The sequence below is a fragment of the Phalacrocorax carbo genome, chromosome Z, assembly GCF_963921805.1.
Source record: "Phalacrocorax carbo chromosome Z, bPhaCar2.1, whole genome shotgun sequence".
NCBI classification, from domain to species: Eukaryota; Metazoa; Chordata; class Aves; order Suliformes; family Phalacrocoracidae; genus Phalacrocorax; species Phalacrocorax carbo.
The window spans coordinates 12,782,820-12,807,757 of NC_087548.1; the positions used below are offsets into that span (position 1 = coordinate 12,782,820).

The 24,938-nt window shown below is 41.9% G+C and overlaps 1 protein-coding gene across 3 annotated transcripts in view; it reads left to right on the forward strand.

Moving 5' to 3' along the window:
• UNC13B (unc-13 homolog B) overlaps positions 1-24,938 on the forward strand; it is a 219,221-nt gene that overhangs the window by 156,536 nt on the left and 37,747 nt on the right. For all 3 annotated transcript variants that reach the window (XM_064439130.1, XM_064439128.1, XM_064439129.1), the window contains 9 exons: positions 28-143; positions 1,975-2,138; positions 4,369-4,519; positions 5,511-5,579; positions 8,379-8,468; positions 9,943-10,077; positions 10,911-11,044; positions 11,968-12,053; positions 19,694-19,820. In XM_064439130.1, the coding sequence (XP_064295200.1) occupies positions 28-143; positions 1,975-2,138; positions 4,369-4,519; positions 5,511-5,579; positions 8,379-8,468; positions 9,943-10,077; positions 10,911-11,044; positions 11,968-12,053; positions 19,694-19,820 (1,072 nt within the window). The remainder of the gene's footprint in view (positions 1-27; positions 144-1,974; positions 2,139-4,368; positions 4,520-5,510; positions 5,580-8,378; positions 8,469-9,942; positions 10,078-10,910; positions 11,045-11,967; positions 12,054-19,693; positions 19,821-24,938) is intronic.

Sequence of the window (24,938 nt, forward strand, 5' to 3'; positions counted from 1 at the left end):
GTAATTGCTGATGATTTTTCCTTCTAGAGAAGCGAACAGATAAGTCTGCAGTGTCTGGGGCTATTCGCCTGCAAATCAGCGTGGAGATCAAAGGCGAGGAGAAGGTGGCCCCATATCATATTCAGTACACTTGCCTTCATGAGGTAAGAAGCTGGTTCAGCTCAGTCATCTCCATGTCCCTTCTGTCTCTCGAAGAAAAAATTTTCTGACCTTTATTTCCTTGAAATACTTCTCCTTGCCCTAGATGAGCTTTCTTTTCCCTGCTCTGCAGGCCTGGAAACATGCTGAATCATCAGACCTGCATTTGTCAGGAAGGCAAAGAAGGCGTTAGGCTGTCTTCCCTGCACTGAGGGCTGCCTGGCTCAGTCTGCCCCGCTGTCACAGCCGTGCTGCTGTCAGGCAGAGATTACACGCTGATCCAGCTCAGAGGCCCCCATGCGTTTAACATGGAGAAACCTCTGAATTCCCTTGAGTGATGTTTTCAGCGTGTACTGTACCTATGTCTTTAGAGAAAGCATACTAAAATGCTTTTGAGTAAATTCTGATCCAGGGAGGGCTTTGACTCTGGCTGTTGAGTGACGTAATCTTCTGTGCTGCTGCACTGGTGTATAGTTATGAACAACTATTGGGGAACAGAAGATAAGCTGCAGTTACAGGGAACTGACCTGTCTCAGGGTAGACTAAGCTGGGCAGGCAGTGCTGCAGAAATTGGGAGAAAATCCAAAGATTACTTTGTGAGAAGGACTAAAGGGAAAACCCTGTCTTGGAGAGATGCATGGTGCCCAACCTATCTATCAAAGAGAAGACAGGTGGCAGGGTCAGTCTCTAAGTGCCTGAATAATGAAGAGTAGTCAGAGCCCCTTTCAGTTGATGTACAAGAATATCATGAGGTCCAGTGAGGTTTAAGCAAATTCAGATTGGAAAAGGAAGACAGATGTATCACAGAGAGGAATGTTCAGCTAAGGGAACAACATCTTTATCCAGACGCTGGGCTAGATGAGCCCTGTGGTGTTTTCTGGCCTTACCAGGGAACAGACAGATACAAAGCTTAGGAAAACAGCAGTAGGCTGTGTTGTGTCCTTCAATACATATTTATTGCTTTTTAATTTAGTGGTGGCTTCTGTTTGCTAAGCTATTTTGTATTTTTCCATCTGAACATGCATGATCACTTGCTGCCCTTCTTTTTTTGCAAATGTCCCTTTTTAGGTATCTCCTTCCTTCATTTGTCTATCATAAAATGAAGATGATTTACAGCTAGCGTAATTTAATCAGGAAAAATAGTAGTGTAAAGCAGTGTCCTCTAGCTCCTAATGAGATCATTAGACTTCTGCATCCCTTGCTACAGGGAGCCAGCTGTCTGAAAGGCTGATGAATCTGTAAGTGACATGGATTTGAGGATTACTGAGAAACCCACTGAACTGAATGTGCAATTTTTTCACTGCAATGACAGCTGAAAGCCTTTGCAGTGTTAGATAAAGTGAAAGGTCATGTTGAATAATAATGCAAGTGTCTAGTTGTTGGGGTGATCTTAAAGGATGTCCGTTTTAGGAAAATAAACCTGTTTGGACTGTTCTGCTGTATAATAATAATTACAAAGCTGATACAGAGCTGTTACATCAGCTAGTTTAAATAGCTTGTCCATATTAAGGCATTTCATTCTGAGGACAGAATTGTGTAGGTTTCAAGAAACTGATTAGTCTGTGTTTTAAGTGAAATGAAGTACTCCTCTGCATCATTCACAATGTCTGCTGGGTAAAGTTGTAGATATGCATGCAAAAAGTTCAGCTAGGAGCACACAAGAAGAAAAGAAGGTAAAAGTAGAAAAATACATAGTGGGTAGGGGGAAAGAAAGAGGGATGAGAGCAAAGAAATTTGTGTTAGTGCCTTCTTCTCAGCAGTTCCAAGCTCTTTATGAATCTCACTTGGAGGCTTCAGCAGCCTCACATACAATTTAATTTCTGTTTTGTATTTCAGAATCTCTTTCACCATCTCACAGATGTGCAAGGGAATGGGGTGGTGAAGATCCCTGATGCCAAAGGAGATGATGCCTGGAAGGTGTATTTTGATGAGACAGCTCAAGAGATCGTAGATGAATTTGCAATGCGTTACGGCATTGAGTCGATATACCAGGCCATGACGTAAGATGCATTTGATGTGGTCTTTAATGCAGATAATCAGTGTAATTAATTGATGTGATTGTTAATATTTAGAAGATTAAATGTGTTGGTAATGGAAGGCTTGGCAGTGGCAGCTGCTCCTTACGGGGTTTACTGTGAGTAGGAAGAGGCTGCCTGTGTCTGAATCACTGGTTTCCTCAAAGTCTAGAAATTAATGTCTGGCAAAGTGCTGGAATTAAGCATCTATCTGAACAGTTTGTGTGAGCACTTTTAAAACTAATTCTAAGGTATTACACCAACTTTGGTAGTGTAAATGGCCGTATTTTATTATTGGTAGCTGAGCCATCCCTGTTTTAAGACTTTAAAAATCACTATTTGAGCACTCTTCTGTTAAAAAGATATTTCCCGAGGATCCCACTGAAAATTTCTGATGGTGTGAGAAGGGATGAAGTTTTGTGAATGTGTTTGTCTGTTTTGGCAATTGATACAGTCCTTTGAAGTCATTAATTTCCCAGGTGCTGCTGAAGGCATTTACAGGAAGTTTGAACCACAGATTTGTCCTCTTTAGAGCTGGGCTAATGCAGTTCTTGATCTTCAAAGAGCGTTTTCCTTATCAATATACTTTTGCTTGGATTTCAGTTTAGCCATTCTTCCTCTTAAGGACTAGTAGCGCTATACTTAGCTCAGTTCTTATTTCAAATATAACACTAAATATAGCAGACAAAAGTGAACTTTTTCATGTTAGAAGCTGAAAGTTTTGGGGTCTGGGTCCTTGGATGAGTTATGATCTGTATTTACATCATCTTGCAAGTACCTTCTCTGCATATTGATTTAAGCCAAAGTGGAAAAGAATTGGAAGGGTACCTCTGGAGGTCTAGTCCCTCTTATAGCAGGTCTAACTTGAAAGTTGAACCAGAGTGCTCAGGGTCTCCTTCTGTTTGTTGAAAATTTCCAAGGATGTAGACCCACCACCTCTCTCCTGTTCTCAGGCTGTATTACTCTGGAGAAAGAATACCTGATTGAACTGCAGATTGGAAAATCCTACTTTTAATTTCCCATGCTGTATGCTGTAACTGCTGCATATTGCTGCTTCTCTTTTTATCTTCTCTCTAAAAGGATTTTGGCCTGACTCAATCTTCTCACTAACCATCCCCTCTCTGCTAAGTGTCATGACATTGATTAGATCCCCACTCCTCGTGCCTTCTCTTCTTCAAGCTGAACAAAGCCACTGTATGTGTCTGTCTTTATTTACCAAGTGCCTAAATGGCCAATTGGTACATAGGTATGATGCAGCATGCAAGTGAACATTCAGGCATCAGTATCATGTTTGTCTGAAATACTGACTTTTGAATTCCTGTGAAACTCTCTCACTGGAGCTTTTTTGGTTATAATCATTGGTAGGTTAACTAGCACAGAAGCTAATGTCTGTGATGAGTCCCTTAGGGAGAAAGCTACATTATTTAGAAAACAGTTCCCAAATTTAGTCTGGGAGCTCACTGAGGATTAGTGCTTAAAAAGAACTGCTTAAAATTGGCTCAACTCTCCTGTCTGTTGGAATGAACTTCACCTGCCATGTCCCATAATATCAGACCTTTTTAAGCTCTGATTTTTTTCCCCCCTTATGCCTAACAGATTTTCTCTGATTGTATAATCATTTCACAAGCCCAGATGCTTCTGGTATAATTTTGAGATATCCTGCAGGAGAGTTCCTTGCACTTTAATTAGAGCAGTTAAATGGGAAAATGCAAATGAGCATGCGTGCTTCCTGCAGGCTGGAAGGGTTAGCCCTAAGGGATCACGTATCAGTGCAGCACAGAAATACTGGTGTGTGATCTTACTGTGCTTGAATGCTTTCCAATTGCTGCTGCCTCATGTTACCTCAGAACCTGCGGCTGCCTCAAGTGGCAGCAAATTATATAGATTTCTTTGTGTCAGGCTTGGTTCTAGGAACTGGCATCAGGACCCAGGGTATCACCAAAGTCACAGGCTGTTGGCAACAAATAGTTGATAAGCTATTTTGTGATCTGGGAAGGGCTGTAGTGAAGGGGTTTCTCTTGTTTCAAGCATATCTGTTACCTATGTGGCATCTTTCTGAAAAAGCTCTGAGATACTGGAGATTTACAGAAAGGGAAAAAACATAACTTTCATCTGTTCGTGGTGGCAGCCAGAGTAAGGGGGCTACTAAAAGGATAGAGACAAGTTGTGCTACACAAAAGAGACCAGAATGACTTACAGAACTGTCCTTTTGCAGGCATTTTGCATGTCTCTCCTCTAAATACATGTGCCCAGGTGTGCCAGCTGTGATGAGCACCTTACTTGCCAATATCAATGCTTATTATGCGCACACCACTGCCTCCACGAATGTGTCTGCTTCGGACCGCTTTTCAGCCTCCAACTTTGGGGTATGTTTGCATGTTTGGTGATGTTACAATTGGACTTCTGTAATTTGCCTATGATGCGTCTGCCTTTCAGTAAATAACTTGTTCTGTTTAAGGAACGTTAAATCTGGGAGGATTTGGAAGCTGTGGACCTCTTCTAGACTAGACAAAGAGAACAGTTTTATAGTCGCCATCCCCATACATTTTAGATATTAATCAGTGTAATGCATTGTGACGTGTATTCTTCATGTTCAAATTACATTGGAGCACAGATGGTATGGAAATGAACAAATAATCTTAAACTCTGCATGGTGATGCTGTTGATAAAATATACTGTGCAATCTGATCATTTCAGAACTTTTGGTTTTAAAACCAGCAACTGCTCTAAGAAAAAAGCAACAAAAAAAGTCTATCCCCCTAATGGTTAAAATGTTTTGTGTATAACATGGTGGAGTTGAGCATGCTGGAAACATATTTGGAAAAGCTTGTGCTTTTCCAAATTTATAGATCAAATGAGGAGGTGGTCACAATGCCAAACCAGAATCCAGTGGAGGGGCATGACCTCGAGAAGACAGTCACGAGAAGCCTGTACTTGACACTGAACTAGTAGATAAGATCTTTGAGCTGCGTCATTGCTCTGAATTAGACCTTGTTCTGCCTGTTCCTGTATTCGTCTTCCTGTATTAATCTCTGAATAAATATTTTCTCTTAAATATAAGTTTAGTGCAAATTGCAGACTAGAAATCAGAGGTGTTTTTGTTCTACCTCTGCTTCAGAGCGATAATTGAGTATTTTTCTGACAATTCTGATGTTACACAGACTTCAGAAATAATTACAGATAAGAGTAAATCTAAGAATCAAAAGAAAATACTGTTTGCACAATACCATGCATCCATATTGCTTCCTCCTGCGCTCCTGAGGTCTGACACTAATTCCCTGATATCCTGCTGCTTACTCTGAACATTGATTGGACAGTGGTGATATGTGATGTTTATTGCTGTTTTCTGCTCCACAGAAAGAACGATTTGTAAAGCTTCTGGACCAGCTTCATAATTCACTTCGGATTGATCTCTCAATGTACAGGGTGAGTGGGAATAAGCAGAATCCTTCCAGGCATTCTGGTAGGCAGAGGGGAAACACACCATTTAGATTTCTGTTACATTTCTAACCTTTTGGGTAGTTTGTGTCTTATGGAATTGTCATGACAAGCTTGTTGCTTGAATACACTGTTTTGTTTTCCTCATGGATAGAACTTAAACCATGGGTTTTTTTTTCCATTATAACTTCCTCAAGACTTCAGAAATAATTTAAGGATAGTGAGCTATGCTCATCTCTGATATTCTCCCAGAAATGTAGCTGGATTACTTATTTTGAATTATTCTTATCAGCTACTTCAGGTATTATCTACAGAGGGAAAAGCAGGGAAGACAGAAATCTTTTAGAGGACCTGGAGCCATGTTGTCTCTTATTTTAGGTTTGGCAAACTTGAATCACTGTCCCTGACTCTGGATCTACAAGATGTGTTCTCAGGTTGAGATCCCCCCACTTCAGCATATTGGGAAGAGATGAGTTTCAAATATTGGCATCAGTTCATTACGCTTCTTAAACCCTCTGGTTTCTTTCTTTGCTACTCCGGAGTCAGCATAGTCTTATCACGTGACTTGCTGTCTTATTTTAATCAGTGACTAATTCATTGAAAAGTTTCGAAATGGTGGCAAAATGTGAGCTATGGTCTTATTTTTTTATTTAAAAGTAGATCCTCTTCTGGTTACTGCATTTATGTGAAACACAGTAAAACATACAGAGGAGGGAAACAAGTGGACTAAGAGGATAAGTGCATTAGGAAGCAAACAAAAGGGACGAGGGACAAGGTGCAAAAGAAGATAAAACAAATATTGTGTAAAAAGCTATTCTAAAACTACATTACTAGTAAGAGAAGGTCTAACGAAAGCACTGATACACTGAGTAGCAGAGGGAAAATTATCAACACGTGGCAATAAGAATCTGTAGTGGTGATGCCTTTTTTGTTTTCTTGGTGTTCAATAAAAGCTGCTTTCCAGTGGCTAATGCACTTGGACAGACAAGTAAGATCTTACATAAAGGACCAGGAATGATTTGTGTAGTTAAAATAATTTAGATGTTATCTAATTGGCAGTATGTTTAGAGAAACAGCGGAAGCAATTTGGGAGCTCTTAGTAATTATTTTAAGACCCCTGAAGGGCAGGTTATGTTCTGGAAGAAACCGGTGGTAATATCCAGCTTTCAAGACAGGAGGTGGCCATTTATAACTTGAATTACCCAGATTAAGCCTCCTCCTTCCCCTAATTTAATCGAGCTATTTGTAAGCACTTAAACCAATGAATAATCTACAGTGTGGATTTGTGAAAAAGAAAGTGTTCAACTAATGTGTGTTCCTTCTAGGGCAGGGTGGCAGGTAGGGAGGGGAGAGGTGGAGCCCTCTCAAGAGTAGCTCCAAGTCACCCTATGACTAATTATTTTGAGAAGTGTTTTGTGAGCAAGTGCAGTTGTTCTGTATGTACATCAGTTGTTCTTTTTGATGGTTGGTCGCTAGCTGACGTAAGCATAGAGGAGGTTGAATTTCAGTATAGATATTGTAATCTTTTCTTGATTTTTATTCCTAATCAAGAACATGCATTCAGTCCCCAACATTCATCCAATGGTTTACATTTAAACCTTGACCCACGGAAGTCTTCGATTTTGCTAAACACCCTGAGTGCCAGAGAGTCCCTGTGTGGACAACTTAACCTTAAAAGGCAAGTTGTCTAGGAATGAGCATCTACAAATGACCGTAAAGCATATTAAATTGCTCGCAGTGGTTAGCTGAACTGCAGCAGTACTCAACTGCTGTCGAGAGACAGCATACTTTTCTGCAAGGCCTCAGCAGTAAATGAAAACTTGTTCCTCTCTGCTCTTTTTACCTTTGTCTCTAATAATTTTCAAATGTGCAAATATGAAGAAACTATCCAAGGTTGCCTTTGCTATTTTACTTGCAGCAAAACCAATCACATCAGCTTGATCGTACGAACGTGCTGAGGAACATGAATGCTGTTAAAGGGCATGGGAAAGAAAGAATGGGAGTGTAGGAAAGGGCATACTGCTTGAGGTCAGAAAGGGAACACTTCTTGCAAGAAGCAAAGCTTGCTGGATTCAGCACATGCATTTACATGCATGTAGATGCATACATACATACACACACTCACGTATGTGTCATATCTGGAAGGAACAATGAGACTTCTAATTTCAGTGGAACCAAGAGAGTGGAAGCTATGGCTGTGGACAGTAGGGTGGTGGGCAGGGTATGTAAAATAAATGCATTAGAATGAAAGGTGCACTGAAGGATATGTACAATCTTGGCAGATTGGATCTTACAGGGGACTGGGGGGTTACTATGACTTCTTACAGGGAGCAGTGCTCATTTTCCCTTCTCAGTCCAGTTTATTTCTCTGGAGAGGTTGCTAATATACCACACCTTGGTGTCTCAGAAGAGAAGCCAAAAACAAAGGGGTGAGTGCAGAAAGGAAAGGACCCTCACAAGCAACCTCAAGCAAGAGGCCAGGGCTGCCGGTGGCGAGGCTGTTGCTCCCTGCCTGCTCCTCCTACAGTCAAGGAGAGATTTCCTGCTGCTGAGGGTTGTCAGTCTTTTGGCATCCACAAACTTTACATTCATATGAGAAGCTATTTAATTAAGCAAACAGATAAGCTCCTGCAGCAAAAAGGCCTTATTTACTGAGCATTGTTTTGACTGGTACAAGCTTCTTGAGCAGGAAATGTTTCCAAGACGCTTTCCTTATTTAGCACATGCTTGAAGCCTTGCATGGATCTGACTGTGCTTTCCAACAGGATTTCCCTTTTTTGTCGACAGAATAACTTCCCAGCCAGCAGCCGCGAACGGCTGCAGGACCTGAAGTCTACAGTGGATTTGCTGACCAGCATTACTTTTTTCAGGATGAAGGTAATGTTGTGGGTGGGGATGGGAATGGGGCCTCTGCAGCTTCTGCTACAGGGGTTGGTTTCCCGGTTTTCAAACCATGGTTTCACGTCGTTGTGCTTTAGACACATAAGGAAAATGGACATCATATGCTGACCATGTAATAAACATCCACATTTTATCTTTACTCCACTGTATTTTGCACCATGAAGGTGAAAGTTGTTTTTGACTTGGGGTTCTTCAGTCATAAATATGGCATAAAATAATTTTTTTAAAAAATGAAAAAGAAAATTATCTGGGTTTAGGAAGTAAATTTACTTTTGTTAATAGCATTAGGAAGCTTTTCCTGTAAAACTCTCTACAACATTTATCAGTCACTACAATCTCTTCTCAAACTTTTATCTAGTAAATATTTTAAAATTTATTTCTTGGAGGGTAAGATACTGAAATGGGGTAGGATCTCTCAGTAGAAATCCAAGGGAGTTGTTACGAATGCTAATGTGCTGGTTCAGTAGTTAAGTTTATTGTTCAAGCAATGTGTAATGACATTATTTTTAATTCCTAATTTTTGTTTCTAAACTTCTTTTAAAATACCGTTGTAGGTTAGCAATGTCACTTAATAATTTTTACCTAATCAGAAACAAAGCAAGTCTTTAATTTGAGCTATTTCAGGAAGTACTTAAAATTTTACTTTTAAGCCCTAGGGTAAATGGTGTTTTAGAACTTTATTTTGAAAGTGTTCATTCAGACAATATGTCTGTATTGAAAGTTTGCTGTATAGAAATACTCCAAAATGTTTAGAGGTAGTGATGATTTCAAAATTGTCTCAGGTTATAGTTTTATTCACAGGGTGATGCCTGCATATCTGTTCAGTTTAAAATAACCCTTCAGTGTTTTTTAAAAGCAGCATAACAGTGAAATAATGAAAAGAGCTGTTGTTGCAAGAGGAGAATGCATATTGGCTGGCATGTTCCTAAGGATTCTGGTGTGCTTTAAAATGCAGTAAAGCTTGTGAAGAAAGACGTCCTTTAAAAAAAATTACCGTATTTAAAGGTGTGTGAGTGTTTGGTCTTCAGCAAGACTTTCCAGATCAGACATAATGTGCTCTGCTAGTCTGTTGCACATTCTTCCAATGTTTGAAAAGATTTCCCACTGGCTTCATAGCAAAATCCTATAAATTCAGCAGAAATCATGTGTGCTTGGCTCAGATTATACACATATCAAGCCACATGATTTATTTATTCATTCTGAAGAATCTTCCTTGGCACTTCAACATCTCTTTTATGCTCCAGATGATCCTGTGGGGACATAAGTGTTGCCACTGCTGGTTTATGCCTGGGGAGAGTGACCTGTGACATGGTTTCAGGTCACTGAAAGCACAAGCCACCGAAAGCACATCCACCAAGCCCTGGGTAGTTCCCAGACCATGGACTTGTTCTTTCCCTGTTTGATTTATGAACAGTGCTTTGTTTGACTCTCTTTGTTGTCTCCTTGCCAGGTCCAAGAGCTGCAGAGTCCACCTCGAGCCAGCCAGGTAGTGAAGGACTGTGTAAAAGCTTGCCTCAACTCCACCTACGAGTACATTTTCAACAATTGTCATGAGCTGTACAGTCGCGAGTACCAGACAGATCCTGTGAGTAGCTGACAAGCGGGCAGAAAGCCAATTTTCTGATTTTCTTAAGATAATAACAAGAATACTAATTGATATGAAAAAGCCACACAATCAAAATTATGTGACTTGTTATCTTCTAAATGCGCAAAACTTGTAATCAATTAATGAGCACTAATTAGAAAGTGGAGGGTGATAATTGTTTTACACTTAACTAACTGCAATTCGTTTTGCTGGCCTCAGCGGTTTTATTTCATGAGCAGTTATTTGTGAAGGGAAAGTTTGATGCAGCTTTGAATGAGAAAAAGCTAGTTAGAGAAAATGCAGACTGATCAAGAAAACCGCCTTTAGTGTAGATAGACCTCAAGCAATGAAATTCTGTATTGTTTTCTAGCATTCTAGCATCCAGTGCCCTGCACTTGTCTTAGGAGGTACCCGTAGACACAAACTGTTTTCAAATCCATGAGAGCTCTACCAGCCACTCTGCAGTAATGCACACACAATGTGTCAACATGGATATAGGCATCAACCCAGGTGCCTAAAAAGCAAGTCTTTGGAACAAGCTTAGAGCAAGTGATGTCTCAGCAGGTTTTCTGGAGCATGACCTGCTTTTGGTATGGTAAATGACAAAACAGGATTATTTGGGTTTGAGGCCACTGGTAAGCAACATGGTTTGGCATGTTACTGTGTTTTGCATTAGATCACGCAGGTTGCCAGCAGACGTTAATAATTTTAAGCTTCTCGGAAGAAATGGCCCACAGCTAATAAGCGTTTGGAGTTTGTATGGTGATCTGCATTTGTCAGCTTTATCTTTCCCCTTTAAATTTACACTGGTTTTCCAATGGCTTCCTTCCCAGAACAAAAGTCAGGACCTTCCTCCTGAGGAACAGGGCCCCAGCATCAGGAACCTGGATTTCTGGCCCAAGCTCATCACTTTGATAGTTTCCATCATAGAAGAGGATAAGAATTCTTATACCCCAGTCCTGAATCAGTAAGGATCTTCCATGTCCTGTGTGGCTAATGCTAATCTCTGTGTGCTCTGCTTTATTTAACTGCTTTCTATCTCTTCTGTCACTTGTGTATTTATAGAAGTACTTATCTTGTCTGTCTGTCTTTCTGTCTTATCTGTCTCTGTCTATATAAATAACTTTTTGATTGGGAAGGAAGAGTTTCAAAAGGTTCAGTTACGATGGCGTTCGAGCACCCTGATTATTACAATCCTGAACTCAGGGAGGCACCTGAAAATGGGGTGAGAGTTCTTTTGGTTTTTTCTGATGTTGAGCAGTTCTGGGATGACATTAACACACACAGTGGTGCCGTGGTGACACCACCATATGCTGTGATTCAGGAATGTGGTGTTCGGTGCAGCACTGGGAGATTGCATTGGGTGGGTTTGGCACAGCGTCGGAAAGGAACCTGAAACTGGTCTTTTCAGCCGATGGATACTCCTCCAGCAGTCTCACAGGGCAGGAGAGAGGGATTTATCTGACAAGGTATTGTATACAAAGAGCTGCGTTATGCCCTAGTGATCATTGATTTAACATGGTAGGGACACCTGATTAATGTTCACCTGTCAGCCTAGTAACCGTAGGAAAAAAGACAAAAAAAAAGGGGGGGGGAAGAAAGGGGAAGAGGTGCAAGGGCAATGAGATCACGTACCCAGAATTATTGTATGCATCTCTTCTAGGAAAGACATCCAGGGCCTGGCTTTCTGAGTTAAAACCAGTCTCACCAGCAGCGTTGTTTTCAGGTTATTTAATCTATGCCATAAAGTCCAGTCCATGATCTCCAATTTCCACTTTCTAGGGAGAAGGAAGCATCTGTAATGTTGAGCTTTTCAACTTGTAGTTTAGCTCAGAATAAAGAGCCTTTTGCTCTGATACATGCCAAAGCCTTTCCCAAATGTCGCCTCAGGTTTCCTCAGGAGCTTGCTGTGGGGAAGATCAGCGCGGAGGTGATGTGGAGCCTTTTTGCCCAGGATATGAAATATGCCATGGAAGGTAAGAGAACTCTTCACTGCTGCAAGCTGACTTGTTGCTGATCTCTTGTTCTCCATCCATTGGGTGTAAATGAGGCTTAAGCACATTAATAGCACCGCTGTTTGGAGCAGGGATTTCTAGTGGTTTGTTTGTAGACAGCTGCTTGATGGGTGGGCATTGAGAGTGAGATCTGCATGAGCTCTAGACCTGTGTGTCATTCTGTATTGTCATCCCAGCTGATTTGAAATCAGAAGTTCACGTTGGCCTGAGGGTATGATGGCTTAGATCAGTGGCAGCCTCTTTCTGCAATGTACAATGGTAGAAAGTGCTGAAGAAGTAGGTGGACTCTGGGTTGTGTCATGGCTGTAGTTCCCTGGATGATACAGTGTAGACAGTCTAAGCCATTGGCAGAAACATGCTGTTAGAATAAATCCTGCTGCAGATGTCTTTGTTTTGAATTAATATTTGCATAATTCCACCAGACTCCTGGTAAAGGAGAATTCTTACTTTTTCTGAAAATGTGTTAGACATGCAGAGCCCAGCAAACTCCCAGAAAGGAATTCTGCTGCTTGCAGTGCTCTTTTGGTGGTTGATTACGGTTTCTGGACTTGATTTTAGTTCTATAAACTCATTTGCACAGTGTAAGCAGCTTCTTACAAGGGTCAGAGAGAATGCAGTTCCCACTAGCTCTGCAGCTGTGGTGTCAGTTGTTTTCCCAGTATTTTGCAGGATTAGGCTTTATGATCACCTATGAGGTGATATTGTGGTAAAGCAGAAGTGCCAGTGCTGCCTATGGCATGCTAGCTTTACTCATATTCCAAAACCAAGTCAGGTTACTGCTTTTGGTCACTCACAAAATTACGCTCAATCCATTTGCCCCCAGTTTGACCTGGGCTGACTTATAGAGTGACAGCCTATTAGGCTTTTACTTCAGACTACTAGAAAAAACCTGCTGCCAGCTAACAGTTTCCTGCATTTTGCTCTTCAATTGCTCTGTAAGTGGAGAGGATTGACTCCATCTATTTCTTAGTCTCTGTCAACACAACAGGGTAGAGACTGTGCTGTGGGGGGATACCCTTTGCCAGCTCTAGGCTTGAATTCAGCAGGCTGCAGTTCTGGGTGAAATGTTCTCACTTGTGTGTTACAAACTTTTTATATATGCTTGTACACCACAGTGCCTTTGTCTTGTGAGGTTACGTTGATGTAAGAACAGACACTGGGAAGAAGGACCAAGACCTACTAACTGTGATAGTGACTGTCACTGCTTGCTCATGTGTTAAAGATAAAGCAACTGCGATAACTTCATGTTCACTTTCTCTAGAAACTGTTTGCTCCTGCAACCATTTTGGCTGCCCTTTCTGTTTTGTCCTCATTTACCCTGATGTACTCAGCCTCAGGAATTTGTAATGAAGTTTGCTCATCTGTGTGTTGAAAGTGCTATATCTGCCACCTTTCCCAGCAGTCATGAGAACTGGATTTCTCCAGGTGTAGTTCCTGACTTTCCTAAGATTCCCTTTCCCTGTTGCATCCAAAATTTAGCTGCAAAAAGGTTATTGATTGTGTGTGTGAATTTGACTGTCAAAAGGGGACATGATTGATTTTTTCCTTCTTTTTAATGCCTTTATTTGATTGCCAGTGCCCAAGTTAACTTTGCCTCCTAGGTTTTCTCTGTTCACATTTCATACCATGTCACCTTTGCCTCTGTCCTGCCTGGTGAATCTTGGCTTATTTTAGCTTTTCCTAGCATCCTTTCTGGTCATTTGTGAGCTTCCTAAGACAAAGATTGGCATAATGTTTCCACCTGTGATTTCATCAGTGCAGAGCAAATACTTGCTGAAAGACCATCCCTCTTCCAAGCATTTCTTGGAGAGAAAAGTGGACGCACAAGCAGCTGATGGACCAGGAAGGTTTCAATTGGAATGAAAGCTGAAAAACTGAATGGTACATGTATTTGTACTCTAGTTGTGCAAGTCCTGCAGGAGGATTGAACAGTGGTAGAGCCTGTGTTGGTGTATGTCTCTTCCAAATACATATTCAGGAAATCCTCAGGGGGCCAAATTCTATTTGAGGCAAGTATGATTCCTCACTGCTTTGCTCTCCAGAAACCCATGAGGGTAACCTTTATAACAAGCTTTACAATAATTCAGTTACAGGCACCTTACTACATGTATTTTAAATACAGATGATTGGATTAGCTCACTGCATTTTTTTTTTTAATGAGAGGAAAAAAGGGTTTAAAGGAAACAGATTAAGCGATGTGAAGGATGATGATTAGATTTGCTCTCCTCAGCTCTTGGCTCTGTAATTTCTCAGTTTGAGTTGCTAATTCCTCTATCAGTTTAACTCTACTGAGTTTCATATTCTGGTCTTTGCCAGTTTGTGGAGTAATCCCTGAGTACATTTCTGGTGTGCTCCAAGATCTGTATGCATCAGGAGCTTTCTGCAACAAAAGCTTATCTGTTTTGTGGAAATATGTGCACATGAACCCAGAGTATAATACTTGCTCCTAACCTTCTTCATGGGGTTTTCTCTTATGTTCTCTTTCTAAGTTCTGGATAACACGAGCTCATGCACCTCACCAAGTGGTAAGTTCATGCTCCTTAACAGAGTTTGTAGTTGTGAGTAGGCAAAGACTTTCAACTGCTACCTGTAGTTTTAGCACTTTGGATGTAGTTGCTAATATTAGCTTTAGTGTTCCGTAGTTTTATGCCAGTGATGGGCAGATCTGCAAAGAAGATACGGAAGACCATGCTGCTGCTGCAGAAAAGGAGGATATGTCTGCTTAGGAGACTCCTATTCTGACTAGTCACTCCAGTTGCTTTTTGATGGTACCCAGTACACTGAGCAGTTCTGGGTGAGAACCCCTTTGCTGGGTCCCAGGCAGTAAGCTGTAGATAACATCTGATGGAGAATACCTGGTGAGGTCAGAGCTATAGTTCATGTGTGGCTCTATTCTTTCCCTCCTGGCTGAGGTGAGAACTGAGGGTCTCTGGCCCTTTACTGTGCAGTGGGAGTAAATTTTCTCCTAGCTTAAAGGCCACACAATGGCTTTGGTGTAGAAAGAATGCGGGCCTGGCTGTGTGAAACTGACCCCTCCCTCCTTCCAGCCTGATGCTTCCACATTGCTCTCCAGTATGCAGGGTGGAAGAGAGTTGGGAGGCTCAGGTGGGAGATGGCTTCTCTGAGTTGGAGGGCAGTACCTGGCTGCATGAGCTGTTTTCCTTTTTCTCCATGGGTGGCAGCTAACTGTGCCTGTTCCAGCTGGAGCTTACCCCTGTAGGCAACAGGGGTAATACTAATTTATACCTAGATTGCAGTTTTCAGGGGCTTCAGTATCAGAAGTCTTGAAAGCCTGTGGATGCTGCTGCATGTGTCCTCTGGGCACCTTCTGAACAGTTAGATTGCTAATGTGCAAAATGTCCAAACCATAAAAATTAAACACCTATTTTCTATTTAAAATACATTCAGCATCTGGTAGCAATAGTCATGGCAGCAGTGTGATTGACCGCTGGAAAGCAAGTGCACTGCAGACCTATGTTATGCCTTTGTCTCCCCTAAGGAGACTCAGCTGCTGAGACACAGCAGAAGCTCCAGGATCTACCCCGCTTGTTTTGTGTACTCTGTCCCCCAAAGCAGTGGCAGCTCAGGGCACCATGAACAGCAGACCCGGCCCCTCCCTCCTCACTGGCAAAGGCAGTGTGGGATGGGGCATTGAGAAGCATCCCTTGTTCCCCATCAACCCAAGAGTAAAACAGATCAGACTGATATGTTGTGTGGCCCAGACTTGACTGGCAAGATCATGCTACCCTGGCGTCACTGTAGTGTAGAGGATGATTTTTCCAAGTGATACAGTTAGCTCCACCTTTGGGACGCTGACCAGTGCTTAGCAGCTGGATAACCTCTTTGTGAGCCCACTGGTAACTGGAGTTACTAGTTTTCTTGCTGTCCTCTGTGACCCAGACAGCACAAATTTTCCAAGCAAAGAGGGCTTCACTCTTCCTTTGCTAGGAAGACATTAAGGGACAGTAATAGAAAATCAATGTCATCCTTGACAGCAATGGTTCATCTTATTTTGGATGCATCAGCATTAGGAGAGTTGTAAATTGGAAGCATCTCTAATAGGAAGACAGACCGAGTAGACTTGGCGGGCAGGATTGAAATAAATCATTCTGCCGCATTCTCACTTCTAATAAGGGGAGGGGGGATCAGATGCACGCACAGATGCCAGCTGTCTAAAGCGAAAATGCTTCAACAGCCTCAGTACCTATTAGAGCTTCTTTGCAGAAATTTGGCATTATTTGCTAGAAATTAAGCCATGGAAAGTAGGCTGACAATCAAGAAAAAAAATCCATGGATTAACGATGTGGTGGAAGTCCTGTTCTCTGCCTGAAAAATAGAACCGGACATGACACTAGAAAGTGTGCTGCTAGGAAGCAGTTCCCTATTAATGCCTTAATAATATGGCCCTGGTGACCCTAAAAGCTCTTCTCTGGAGGAGACCGTTTGCAGATGAAATCTGCTGAGAAAATGTGAGAGACTTACAGAACTCTGCAGTCTTTTTAGGATAAAACACAGCAGTTGCTGCAAAATATCTGTGCACTCTTCCACTGTTGCTGCTGCTAAGCTCTTTAAACACCACCAGGTTATAAAGTGGAGCAGAAATGTGCTGAGACTGATGGCTCTAATGCTCTTCACTTTACTTTTTCTAAAATGGATTTTTCAAAGTATGTCTCTGGCCAATGTGTCTCCATGTCACCTTCAAGTGCTCTTAAACATTTCCCTTCACAAAGAAAGCAGCTGATCAAAAGCATGCAGGGCTCGTTGAAGGGGGAAAGGCAGTTGGCACGTGCTGCTGGGGATGAGGGGGTTTGGGGCTTTGTTGGCTTCTTTGTCCTCCACCATGTTTGAGTTGTTATAGTTCACTTTTGTCTTTTCTCTGTCACAAGCCCCACCTTTCTTTCGCATACGTAAAGTTCTCTTTTATGGTGGTAAGACCTCTCCTTCTTTCTTTTACTTTCCTGTAGTTTTATCTCCTTGCTGTCAAGCCTCTCCTTTACTGCTTAGATGGCTAGGTAGTCCTAGTAGCAGTCCTTGGGCTTATGCTTCTCTGGCTGCTTTGCGTCTTCCTCTTCTGCAGCGTTGTAATGTTTTAAGTGTCCTAAAAAACAGGAAAAGGCTTGAATGACTTGCTTTTAGTGCACTGCTTAATTTTGAGGAAATAAATCTGATATTAGTCCTTCTTACCTCCAAGTCAGACCCTCCCTCTGCAGGAACAGCTCTTTCCCCATATGGGAACAGAACCTGGGTGGCAGCTCATATCAAAGTTAATGAAGTTATAGTTGTCCATTGATTCCTTCGCTGTCTCAGAGAGCTGAGTGAGTGTGGTTATTGCTTTGTTTGTTTCCATGTTTAGATCTGCAGAGAGAGCTCTGCATTTTCTTCTGCAGTTGTTCTTGAGGGAGGTCAGCAATTCAGACACTGAGTATACTCATACTTCCTTAGCGCTCATGAAAGGTACTAGATTTATTAATGTAAAACATGAATGGACTTTGCATTGGCTCCAATACAAGCAAATTCACTGTGGAGAGTAATGTACGTGTGAAATGGTAGCATGTGTAAAGTAATTTGTCCATCAAACCATCGCCCCTGGGGACTATGTCTGTCAGATATTGGGTGTTTTAATTTCTTTAAAACAAAGGTTGGGTTTCTCTTTTTTTTTTAATTGTATCCGGGTGGATCTGCTACGTGTGAATTGGAAGGAAATCTATATTACACTGTTACAGAGGTTTGCAAACAACCCACTGGAGTGTTCCACTGCTTGGGAACTGGCAAGGCTTATGGAATAATTATGCATGAAATGTTCTTCGCTTTTTTGTGTTTCTATTTGGCTAATTCATAATTTATTTGGCCTTTCTTGTGCATGTTGAAGTTTCGAGAGAGATGTGGAAGTTTCTACATGTTTTGAAATAGTTGCAAGAATTCACATTTCCATTAAAATAGATGAGAAATTGTAAGACAAGCTTGTCTGTCAGGAGCTGATTAGAAAGCTGGGGCCATTTTGTATCATGAAGATGTACGTTCTGGTGATGAATATCTGCAGCATGTATTGCTCACATGTGCATATATCTACACAGTTACTGGATACTTATACCTGTGTCCTAGATTAAAGCCGTTCAAAGTTAGAAAGACGTCCACTTTTTAACATAGCTGGATCCTGTCTACATGTCAGCAGTGATGCCCTTGGAAAGTTACATGAATAGTGAGGTGACGACATAAAAGTTAGGAAGATGAGTCTGAAGTCAAGTTGCAGGAAAGAAAACCCTGAGTCTAAGCCAAAATCATATGTGTTTTAGTCTCATACCTCACATTGTAGTCATGGACTAACGGCTTGCTGTGGTGCCAGAGTGAACAAAGAAGCCTGGCACAAATATTCATGTTGTTGAAGCTTGGCAGACGATAGATGGATATGGAATAGGCAGCACTAGGGGTGGTGGCACAGAACTGGTCAGCTGATGATTCAGGATCGCAGTACAGGTAAAAGCTGGCTCCTGAGTCCTCTCAGCATCATGAAAAAGGAATTAATTTTATTCTTTTCAAGTAGGATTTTAAAGAAAAGCAGTAGAGTAGAAGGAGCTGCCTGTGTAAGCACATGAGGCATGGCATGGGAGAAAGTGTTGATATGCTTTTGGGGGAAATTAACCAGTAGTTTAAAAACAGGGGTCATGGGCTGATCAGGGGTGGGAGTCAACTGCTGAAAGATGCTAGTGTGGATGTAGGCTGCAAAGGACCTTGAGAGCAAAGACATGGAGCGTACATTTCTTGTGAGAGAGAAAGGGGAGCCAGGGGTCTAGGGAGATGACCTCTTCAGAAACATAGCTCTGAGTATGCCAAATGCTTTTGCAGCATAGGTGTGTGGGAAGGGTCGGTCGTGTTGTGGGGGTATGTGCATTGTACAGGAAGGAATTACATTGTCCCAACATAGCCTGGGTACAAAAACATAATGAAACCTGGCAGGAGGAAGAGGCTTAGCAGCAAGTAGATATCCATGGGACGCTTCAGTGGACTGTGCTCAGGAAGGCAATACAAACAAGAAAACAGTTGCATTCTGAACGAGAAATGTCATTAATTTCTCCTGAACTGGGGATCAGGGAAGGCTCCAGCTCCTGTGTAGCTTGTTTGAACTTGCTTGTGAATCACACTGTTGAACTCTAAAGAACTTTTTTCTTTCTATTCTTTCTCTTAGGAGATGTAGTGTAACATGTTGGTATTGCCTTTGTTTATATCCAGGAATGAACAGATTTGCTCTTCTAGATTTGTTTCCTGCAAATATGGAATCTGGACTGTCATATGTTAAATGGAAAGTCCATAAGAGATTGCTCTATTTTATTGCTTTGACAACCAAAAATTCTTTAACAAGTGGAAGTATTAGTTGGAGCTACAGAGATAAACTCCAGTCAACCACCCAGTTGACTGACCCAACAGTCAACCACCAAGAACCCCTGCCTGCTGCCAAAATCATGTGTCATGAAGATTTTGTGGCTATATAGTTGCTTCATCCTCAAAACCAGTGCATACATGGACATGCTTTATAAGACCCTCCTGTGCCTGATGCAGTGATAGTGGTATATTCAGACCTAACTGCTTTTTTTCCTTCCTTACAGAGCATGAGAAACACAGACTGTGTAAAAGTGCAGACTATATGAATTTACACTTCAAAGTGAAGTGGCTGTACAATGAATATGTTCGTGATCTGCCTGCCTTCAAAGGAAAAGTGCCTGAGTATCCAGCGTGAGTGTGTTTTATCTCCTGTAGTAAATCCCCACCATGCATCTGCTTCTGTTACCTTGAGGGTAGTCATTTGATTCTCCTGTGGCTGCCTCCTTGATGCACCATTTCTTCACTCCTGATTTTCTGTGTTTGTCCCCTCTGGTGTTCTGTGGCACTGTCCTTGACACAATTCAATCCCTTATTGTGCAGTATCTCCCAAGATCTCAAAAGCTTTAGCAATGGCATGGACAGTCCTTAAGCCACTTTGTGCCTGCAGGGTGGGCTTTGGTCGGTTCCTGAACAGCAGACTTCTGGATGTATGCTTACATTCCTGTCTTAATAGATACAGCTTTATCTGTATGTACTGTATGTATGCATGTACGTGTGTGTATGAATGTTGTACCTATACACACACAACAGGATTTGTAAGTAAAGATAATGGTTTATTTTTTTATTAAGACCAAGTGGTTTAGTTGGAAACATCAGATAAACTGTTGCTCTTCAGCTCTAAGCGATTATTTTTGCATCTTTTGTTTAACTTTAAAAGAGCAGCAGTAGATTTCAGACCTCAAGAGGTTTATGAGCCCAAAAAGTTGTCTGAGCAACCTGGAGAGATTACTGTGTTAGTCCCACACTTGGCCTAAGGCAAGGGCAGGTGTATTGTTTCTGGCTGGTGTTTAACTGGTTTTCAGCAGCTTTCAGTGAAGGTTGCATCACATCTCCTTCAAGCAGCTTTCTTCCCTGTGTTTCACTGTTACCCCTCCACTGGGGCTTGGGGGTTTAACACGCTCCCCTTTTTCCAGCTCCAATTCTTTCTTGCTTCAATTTGAGCTTGTTATAACCTGTCCTACCAGCATGGGCATGGAGAACAAATTGTTCCTGTTTTATAAGAGTAAAATGCTTTTCTTATGTCCATTCCCCGTCTTACTGGTTCCCGTTTGTTCCCAGCTTTCCTTATAAGTGACATTTGGTTACCCCTCTCCACCTGGTCTGTGTCTGGATATACAAAACCCACAGTTAAATACTGGTGTTTCATCTAGCCCTTGCCTTTCATTGCCTTGCAGGCAGTGCTGCTGCTTTTGCATGCTGGGATGGTAGCAGCTTGTTATTTTCCTGTATTGTCGACTAGTGGTGCTTCCAGTGGGCAACAAATCAGCCCCAGGCACCCTCAACAGGGTGTCCTAGCTGTTCTTCCCATCCTGTATATGACTGTTCACTGCTGTCTAAATGCAGCACTTTGCACCTGCCCCTCTTGAAAAAAAAGAAATCCATCTTCCTTGGACTGTGTTTCCAGTTTGGCATTTTGAATTCTCTTCCCATCCTGGGGTGCATGCAGTCCCTCAAGCCTGGAGCTAGCTGCATACTAATAAGACTTGAGGCAGTTGGTGTAATTGCTCAGTTTGGGCTATGGGCCTTGCTTAACTAATCAGGTCAGCAAGAGGCATTAACTCAGTGAACAGGGTGCTGGACTGACAGTCTCAGAAGGCCTGTTCTCTTTGCTGTGCCTCTGAGTCAGTGCAGTCTCAGGCAAGCCATCAGATATTCTTAATCTGTCTTTTTCTCCTGTGTGATCAGGATAATGATGCTCAATTTTGCTTTGCAGTCTTTTGCAGACTGTTCTGCTCTGCTAGCCTTTGTGGTAGAGCTTCAGTGCTCATGTACATTTACAGCCACTGGCTTTGTTACTTCATTCTTGTATTTTAGTCCAATAGCCGCATTGTCAGACACAGGTGATGTTTATTTCAACCATAACCTTCACCTGTCATGAACTATCCCCTTGCTATCAATTACAGCAATGTGCTGTTTTCCTTTGATTTGCTTCATCACAAGTATTTTTAGTCTTGAAGCTTCCTTAAATAAAGGAGTCCATGCATCAGGTTTGCACATCAGTAAACTCCATAGATGAAAGTAAATTGCTGCTGTCCAGGGAACAGCTGAGTTGTCTATCTACTCGACAGACAAGAGGCTATGCACAAACTCACTTTTCATGTTGAAACTATGAGAAACCGTGTTTCTGGTAGCCTTGAGATATGACTGAAGTGAAGGCTCCAAAGTATTGAAGCGGAAGTTTTTATGCTCCCCTTATTTCCTGAAATTCTGCAGCAGTTTCTGAAACTGAAGTAGCAACATAGCTGGGAGTGGATTTTCAAAACTTCCTCTCTTCACTTTTTAGCTGCCAGTTAAAAACTGAATTGTCAGTTTCTGAAAAACCTTAGCTTTTTAGATGTGTAAAGAAGTGTTCTATGTTTTGTTTTAATACTGATGTTAGCATGCAGCTAGTATCATAGCTGTACTGGAGACTACCTCCTCTCTGATGGTGGAAGGCATCCATCTATCCTTTGAAATCCTGTCTTATTCTTCTGGCTCACTTCATCAAATATAGTATTTATTATTGTACTCTTTTAAACCCTGTCTGCCTTCTTGCCTCTGTGCTTGCCAAGGCCCACAGGATGTTTATTGGGTACTCACATGCATCAATACAGCAAATGAACAAGATTAATTCACTTGTAAAGTCTGAGACCACAGGAGCCAGGCTTATGGCCAAGCTGAAATTGAAGCTTTTTGTGTTACGTTACTGTTGTGCAACCAACAGAGGTAAACTTTCATGTAGTCACAAAGCACCACTCCCTTTCCTGGCAGACAGGACTGAGGCATATTCTGTGCAAACCTCATTTGGAAAGGTTGGCTATGCTGTCTTGAGTCAGGCTGTGCTGACCCCTGCAAGCACAGAACATCTCTGAAGCAGCACCATGAGCCTCTGCCTTGTGTGCTGGTGTGTGAGTCATTACGGCATTTGCTTCTAGATCAATAACTGAAACAGACGAGGAAGAAGATATTTGCCATATAACAACATTTTGAAGCTATTTCTGCGTGAAATCAGATTATTTTTATTAGTTTCTTTGCTAGACAATTTTGAATATCATTTTGGATATGTTGCCTGTGTAGTGCTCAGAGTCCCCCCTCGCTTGCTCAGCAGCACAAGACCTGATAGAAAACCCTGTAAGGGGTATTTGGTCTAAGATAACTCTACCTTTGTGTTACAGCTCAAAGCACATTTTGGTCCTGAATGTGTCCAGAGACTGGAAGTATTTATAGACAATTTATATCTCTTGTGTTTTCCTGCCAGCCATTAAGGGGCAAAGCTGAGGCTGGCTTTGCACATGTAGTTATGGAATTTCTTGACCTGATCCAAGTGATATGCTGTGCGCTCTTTATGGAGTTAGTGAATTTTTTTGTTTTTATCTGGGGGAGGGGGTTGGTGGTAATTCCCCTCACCACCCCTCCATTACTACCTTTTTCCTTACTACCTTTGTTTAGGCAATTTGGTAAAACAGTAAAATACCTATGCAGTTGATTTTGTATATCAACATATGGTAGCCATAAAAATGGGCAATGACTGTTGTTAACAGTGAATGGCCCTTCCTAATGCATGTGGTGCAGTAACTAAGGATGAATGTTAATCAGGAAGTAGTTCTGCTTCTCAGAGAGAAAATCATGGCTTCTGGCACAAACAAGTACTACTCACTGTACATGGTTCTATGACATTTGAAGCAGTCAGCAACTTGCAGCCTGGGAATGGCGAGAGAGGTGGGAGATGTGCAGTTGCTTCCTTGTAAATTGCCTGGCTTCTCTTTGAAGGATCGAGCTGTTGCTGTAAAACAGGCTATTGTAATTAATTAAAAAATGTTGCAAGCTCAAGAAACTTGCAGCAGTCTCTGAAATATGCTGACTTTTAGGAGCCTGAAGTGCCATTCAAAAAGAGTTTTTCCAGAATGCAGTAAGTCCATATGTCTGTGACAATGATCCACTGCTGCTGTCCATATTAAATAGGGCTGCATAGACAGGTTCCTTTTGGCATTTAACACTGTGTCAGTTACAATTTCCAATATTAGCACTGATGTGCTTTATGTTTCAAAGTGTAGAAAGTATTTAAGGCTATCTGGTATGCTCTGTCTGTGAATCTGCTCTTGATCTCCCTCTCATGTCTGGCACATGCTTTCATGTTCTTTGCAAACTCAGCCCATAATTAGCACAATCTCTATGAACACAGCTGCCTGTTTAGAGGAGGCTGTACTCTGTGAAGCTCATATAATAATCTTTTATATGGACTGAAATCACACATGGGCACTTTTTTCCCCTTATTTATGAATGCTGTTTAGTAATATTTGAAATTAAGATTTGCTTCAGCTGCGGTATGTTGGCACTTGCACATCACAAATCTAGACAGACATTTAAATAAAGCTCTAAGTGCTATGTTGTTGCTTAAACACAGACAACCACCCCCCACCCTGCTTTTTTACTACATGGATACGTCCCACAGGGCAGAGCACAGAGGGATGACCAGCTGTAAGTTCCCATCACTGAAGCCGCTTCTCACCTTACCTATTTGGCCCGGATGGGGTTGTGTAGAAGCCTTTTGTTCAGTACAGCAGGTAGCTCCAGACACCACCTTGTGTAAGGCACCTCCCTGAGATACAGCAGTGACTGTTTCAGTAGCTTCTTGGATTCTGCTCTACCATTTAGCTTATTCTCCTAAGTGAGGAGAAGAAACAGAGACAAACTTCATTGTCCTGCTTCTAGGAACTGCCTCATTTGGGGACTTGACCATGCTCCAAGGCTGTTGATCCAGCACTTAACATGAACTAAGTTTGTGCTTCTTTAAAAGAAAACAAGGAAGAGCTGCTTACAGGGCTGGACAGCTTCCTGCAAGCCCTAGCAGATGTGCTGTGCTATCACCAGAAGTTAATCTTAGTCAAGCATCTTAACAGTGAGATGAGCAGCCCATAGAAATGGGAGGGTGATCTAGAGAAGGCCTGGGGAAACAGAGTAGAATTAAAGTGGAGAAAACTTCTAGCCTTGATTCTTCCTCCTGGCACTCCAGAAATATTTCTGTATCTGCAGATAAAACAGCTGAAGGGCTGTGGAAAACAGGCACTTTTCCTCCCTTTATACTTAGTTGCAGCTCTCATGTGAAAGATGGTAGACCCAAATGGGCAGCAGGACAGTGTGCAGTCCCTCTTAGCATGCAGAGGTAGTGGCATTGGAGGCCTCCCTTGTCCTGTCTGGCACATGGGTGAAAGGGGAAGAAAAGACAAAGTGCTCTGAGATGATGCAAAGTTAAATGTCATCCTCAAGGGG